This window comes from Mesoplodon bidens (genome assembly GCF_964165515.1).
Source record: "Mesoplodon bidens genome assembly, chromosome: 17".
NCBI lineage: Eukaryota > Metazoa > Chordata > Mammalia > Artiodactyla > Ziphiidae > Mesoplodon > Mesoplodon bidens.
Window position 1 is genome coordinate 16,788,563 of NC_138174.1, and position 6,000 is coordinate 16,794,562.

Consider the following 6,000-nt stretch of genomic DNA (forward strand, 5'->3'; position numbering starts at 1 on the left):
GGGGGCTGACTGGGGGATGATTTCAGCCTAAGTGGATCCTGAGATCATTTCTGTCTTTCCCTTTTTCCTCACGTAACATTAGGGTTTCCCAATGCTCTAACATTTCCTTGGAGATGGCTAAGTAACAGAGTTCAGCCACAGCAGCATATAACACAGTCTTCTCTCCTACATTCAGTGAATCTGTTCCCGCTGGCCTCTCACGTCGGCATCCACTCCAACTTATTAGGACTGACAAGCGTACAAAACTTGGACTAGAGAAAAATATTAAAAATATAACTTAAACATTTACTTTTAGGGCAGCAAAGAGAGATGGAAACTTCTACCTTATTCCAAAAAGTTGAGATGTTCACGGTCTCTTACAGTAACCAAAGCTGCAAACAGGCTAGTATTCCAGGGCGTGTGGGAGAAACGTTTGAGACCATCCCAAAGTGCAAGTAATGCTTACCCTGCTGAAACGGAAGGCAGTTCTATCTCTACTGGCCTATGAAAATCAAGGCTACGTCCGACCACCTCCAAGTATCCCTTCCAAGTTTCAGCTTTTGTTTTTCTGAGATATTCGACTTTTCCAGACAAACTGAGAACGAGTGGCAGAGAGACCTCTGTTACCATATAATACTGCCCTATGGTAGGGTATAGTCTCCATCTCTTAAATGCATAACATACTGGGGATGACTTCCCATATGCTGGAAAAAACAACAAATACATCTGTGAAGATGGGCCTCATACCCTATACTTACATGCGCTCCCCTGACCATGGAAATTCTGACCCGCCATAAAGACAGCTAAATCTGAGGCTGGCTGTTCTCATCTCCCAATCCAGCTCCCTAGGGCTGGTCCCACTTCAGTGGTTCCTAGTGGTGTCCTCTGACCAGCAGCACCAGCATCACTGGGCGGGGGGGACTTGTTAGAAATGCACATTCTCAGGGCCCCCCAGACCTACTGAATCAGAGACTTTGGGGATGGGGCCTAGCTCCCCAGATGACTGATGCCCTCAAGATTGAGAAGCACAGTTGCACAGCAGTTAACTATCAGACCACCAGCGTTTCTACACCCAGGGCCTGCAGATGGCAGTAAAGTCCAGCTAGAAGAATTACAGGCACTAGAAGCTCAAGTTCTAAGTTCTAAAGAACCAGCCTGCCTGACTACACTGTTCTTTTTTAACAGTTCCTTAACAGCTGGCTCAGCCTCCTCCAATGAGTTGAAAGGTCACAAAACAACTCAGCTTTGAACAGGAACTAGACTGAAATTCTTCTCGCCGTCTGACAGTAGACATATTAAACCAACAGTTTTCAGGGATGCAATCAATATTAAATGATCTTAAAGGTTTTTGTGTTTAATACGGTGAGGATACAAACATACTTGAAGAATGAAAATTTCAATACTGATTAAATAGAACAAGATAAGAAATTCAAATTATTCTCAGCCATTGTGTGTATCTGAATAAAAATAATGCACTTGATTCTGAATGATTAGAGTTCCCACCGTTAAAATCTCATTGAATTAATGTGACAACAGTGAGAAGAGAATTTTTCTACTGTAAAGCATGTATCAGGTAGCCCTTTACTAGATTCTGTGAATACCCTGAATTTTGCATTAACTTTTCCTATACAAACTACAAACATCTCTAGTGAGGATGTGGAGCAACGGGAACTCTTGCTGGGAGTATATATCAGTACAAGCACTTTGGAAAACTGTTGAGCAGAGTCTAACAAAGCTGAACATACAATATCCAGGACCAGCAATTCCACTCCTGGGTCTACACTGCAGAGAAATGAGCACTTCCATCTACCAAAAGCCTCATAAAAGAGTGTTCTTAGAAGTGTAACTCATAATAGTTACAAACAGGAAATAATCCAAACATCCACCCACAGTAGTGGAGATAAGTATTATGAATATGCATACAATAAAATATACCCAGCGAAGAAAACACAAACCAACCAACAAACCAGACTACTGCTACACAGAATATGGGTGGACCTCAGCTGAGTAAACGATGCCAGGTACAAAGTTGTACAAAGTTAACACACACTTATCCAAACAGGCAGAACAAATTTCTGGTGACAGAGGTCAGCACAGAGGTTACTGAGGCTATCTACCAACAGGCAAGAGGAGCTCACTGGAAAAGTTCTAGGTCTTGACCTGGGGAATGGTTACAGGGGTGTATACATATGAAAAGTTCATTGAGTTGCACACTTAAACTGGTACACGTTATGTATGATATACTTCTTTATAAAGGGAGAAAAAGTTAAACATGCACAAAATATTCTTGACAGGTGGTCACGTAACTATTTTCAATATCCATCATAAAAATCTAGATTACTGGGCGACTATATAGTTATCAGAGTATCATTTACTGCAAAAATACTGTATTTGCTAAGCTAAATCTCAAAATTACATAAACAATGGGTTTTCCTTATAGCCAACGTTATGCCGTCAAATCAATGTATCATCCTATGAAAAGGCCAAACCTTTCTGGCTTGCACTCCCTGGTCCCATACTCCATTTACTCTGCCACTTCATGCCATCCATCATAGGTGGCAACTGATGTCCATCATCCCAAGCCCCAGCAGACCCCGGATGTGGTCATCATCCCGGGGGAGGCTGAAAATACTGGCTCCAGCATTCCTGTCATTAGCTACTTGCCTGAATCTCTTTGAACCACCCCTGTCCTAACCCCTTCCAACATCCAGCTCCCCTCCTGCCTCACAAACCAAGGCCTGTCCCAGGGCTGGGATCCTGTTAAGACAGCGCAGCCTCCAGGCCAATGTGGACCTACTGGATCCTAGGTTCCGATCCAGTAGGACTCAGACGCCAAGCCAGCTGTCGAGTGGGGGATTCCTAGTTACACCCCAAGAGCAGACACCTCCAGGCCTCGAGGCCCTGAACCCGCACTGCTCTCCCCAGGCCTGGGCCGCTCCCTCCAGCCCACCCGATGGATCCACAAAGAACCCGAACAGGGAAAATCCGCTCGGTCCGTTTCTGAGCTTCCTGCTGAGGTTTTGAAAAGCGGAGCTGCGGGCACTCATAACCAAGAAGAGGAACCACGTGCTCCGCGAGGCACTCGGGTCCCGCCCGCGCGGCCGAGGGGCGCGCAGGGCCTGTTACGGCTGCGCCTCGGCTCTGCGCTGACCCGGGAACACTCTGGGGTGCGCGCCCCGCCGCCGCCGCCGAGAACCCGCCCGGGCGCCGCCCCAGCCGCCGCCTGGCGCGCTCTCGGGCCGGGCCACCCGGGGCAGGAGGCCCGGCCGTGGCCGGGCGCGCCCCCGTTGCGGGGCGGGCGTGTTTACCTGGGACTAGGAACACGTGCTGCCGGGCGCTAGCCCCTTCTCCGCAGTCCACGCCTGCCTCCATGCCGCCCGTTCGGTCCCGGCGGCCGCAGGCCTCTGAGCCCTGGGAGGGCGGGCTCAGCGAGAGCCCGGTGGCAAATGGCGGGAGAAGGGTCGATTCCGGGGAGCGCGGCGCGCGGAGAGACTGGCGGGGCCCGGAGGGCGGCCCGCGGGGCGAATTTCGTTTCGTTTCCGGAGCCCGCCAGAGGCCCGGGTTAAGTTTTTAAACTGAGCGCCAGGCCCAGGCCGCCGGCCCACTGGCGCGTCGCCCGCCGGCGGGGAAGGGTCGCGGCCTCTCCCCTCCGCGGTTCGGCCAATGGTAGGTGCTCACCCGCGGCACCCAGTGACGCGGCGCGGGGGGCGGCGACCCAGGTTGGCGGCGGCGGCGGGCGGGGTGGCCTCAGTCTCGGGGCGCCCGGTCACCGCGCCCAGCGGCCCTCCGCCCAGGGACTCCCCATCCTGCGGAGAGCGGGCCAAGGCCGGGTCTCTGCGGAGTGGGGCTCCCGGATGGATGACGCCTGCCACCGCTGAGGGCTGGCGGACTCGCGCACACCTAGCGGGAGGAAAAGCCTGGAGCAAATCCACGTTAAGGACAACAGCTATCATCACATCGGAATCCTAATGCCACCGTTCCTTGTCAACGTTTCTTTATATCATTTGCATTCTGCGTTGGAATTAATGTCAGAATCTGGTGTGCTTTGTAATTAATAACAAAATGCATGTAAAGCGGTCCTCAAATTGGGATTAGTCCTCATTACTAAAAAGAGGGGCACAGTTTGAGGCTCAAAACGTGCATTTGTTGTTTTGGAAGACATTGATTTGTAATGAGTTAAAAATTAAGACTTTAAAAAGCGATGTGCAAAAAGATAAGAGTCATGAAATTTCGGGATTTAAACTTTTAAAAATAAAATTTTAATAGTCATGAAATTTCGGGATTTAAACTTTTAAAAATAAAAATTTAATAGTCATGAAATTTCGGGAGTTAAATTTTTAAAAATAAAATTTTAATAGGTTTTAGAAAAGAAGGTAATAAATATTTGTCTCATACTTAAGAATAGTATGACTCCCTGCTACCCCAGATCCCCAGTCCCCCTCCCCAGGGGCAATCACTGTTAACAGTTTCTTGTCTGTTCTTCAGAATTTTTCCATTCAAAAACAAGTTTATGTGTCTTTTTTTTTTTTTTTCACAAATGGAAGAGTAATATACATAACTCTTAATGCACTTAACTTTTTTTGCTTAATCTTGAAGAGAGTTAAATTCTGCAGCACTAGATCTATCTCAGCCTTCTGAAAAGATTTTTTATTTCAGTCCTGTTTCCCATGAGGGGAGACAAATGCAGCTCAAGTTGACTGCAGGACACACCTGGCAGAGAGGAAGCCTTTCTGGTTGAGGAGGGGGACCCAGATGCTAACTCTGGGGCAGGCAGCAGATTGGTATTGCTCTAGAGCTGTTTTCATCGTTTTCTGATCCTTTCCAGCCGTTGGCTGTTTGAACATGTGTTTTTATGTGGTTGTTTTCACAATGCAAAGACAATTTTGTCTGCTTTTGTACCTTAACATTGCCATGAACACATTTCCCATGGCATCCAGAACTGTCATTGGAGACATGCTATTTCACACTGCTAATGTACCAAGGTTACTTGACCATTCCTTAGTGTACAATATTTAGATTATTTCAAAATGTTATTCTAAAAAATGCTACAATGTATATACTATATATGGACTATGCAGCAGTTTGAAGCAATGAACTAGAGGTACACGCAATGAACTAGATGTACACGTAGCAACATGGATGCTTTATATCAAGAGGGAAAAAAAGAAGTAGGAAGAGATTGATGGCAGAAAACCATATAGGTAAATTAAAAACACATAAAACAACATTATATCTTTTAGAAGGATATATGCACATTTAAGGCCATGTATCACATAAGAAATGGGTGTCTTTAAAAGGGAGGGGAGTGGGATTGGGGATGGATAAGGAATGAGAAGGCAAGAAAAATCAAATGAGGGGCCAGGGTGCACGTGGATGGCTGTCACTATGTCCTATGAATGAGAGTATAATTCATTCTCTGACATTTAGGTCCAAGGATGAAAACTTTTTTTTAAAAAAGGTGCTGCGGGCTTCCCTGGTGGCGCAGTGGTTGAGAATCTGCCTGCTAATGCAGGGGACAAGGGTTCGAACCCTGGTCTGGGAAGATCCCACATGCCGCGGAGCAACTAGGCCCGTGAGCCACAACTAGTGAGCCTGAGCGTCCGGAGCCTGTGCTCCGCAACGAGAGGCCACGACAGTGAGAGACCCGCGCACCGCGATGAAGAGTGGCCCCTGCTTGCCACAACTAGAGAAAGCCCTTGCACAGAAACAAAGACCCAACACAGCAAAAAAAAAAAAAAAGAATTAATTAAAAGGCTCAACATTAAAAAAAAGATGTGCTGCAACAAACATCTCTAAGCAATTTCATTTATCCACTTAAAAAAATTATTTAAGTACCTTCTTGGAAGGGGGACCCGTGGTGATGTTGGAGACTGGCTCCAGATTCCTGTTGTCCTCAGGGTAAAGTCCAAGGTACTAAGCTTGGAACACAAGGCCCATGAGATCTGGTTCTCACTTGCCCCTCCAGCCACAGTTTCTACCGCCTCCCTCCCTCCCCACCTTGACCACAGTCTGGCCGTGAGG

At 47.5% G+C, this 6,000-nt stretch overlaps 1 protein-coding gene across 4 annotated transcripts in view; it reads right to left on the bottom strand.

The window, feature by feature from the left end:
• RNASEH2B (ribonuclease H2 subunit B) overlaps positions 1-3,837 on the bottom strand; it is an 84,422-nt gene extending 80,585 nt beyond the window's left edge. For 2 of the 4 annotated variants that reach the window (XM_081215161.1, XM_081215157.1), the window contains exon 1: positions 3,288-3,802. In XM_081215161.1, the coding sequence (XP_081071287.1) occupies positions 3,288-3,351 (64 nt within the window). In that variant the 5' untranslated portion in view covers positions 3,352-3,802. Of the gene's footprint in view, positions 1-3,287 lie in introns of all 4 variants that reach the window. The other 2 variants (XM_081215160.1, XM_081215158.1) reach the window with 2 other exon arrangements.
• Between the last annotated feature and the right edge of the window lie 2,163 nt (positions 3,838-6,000).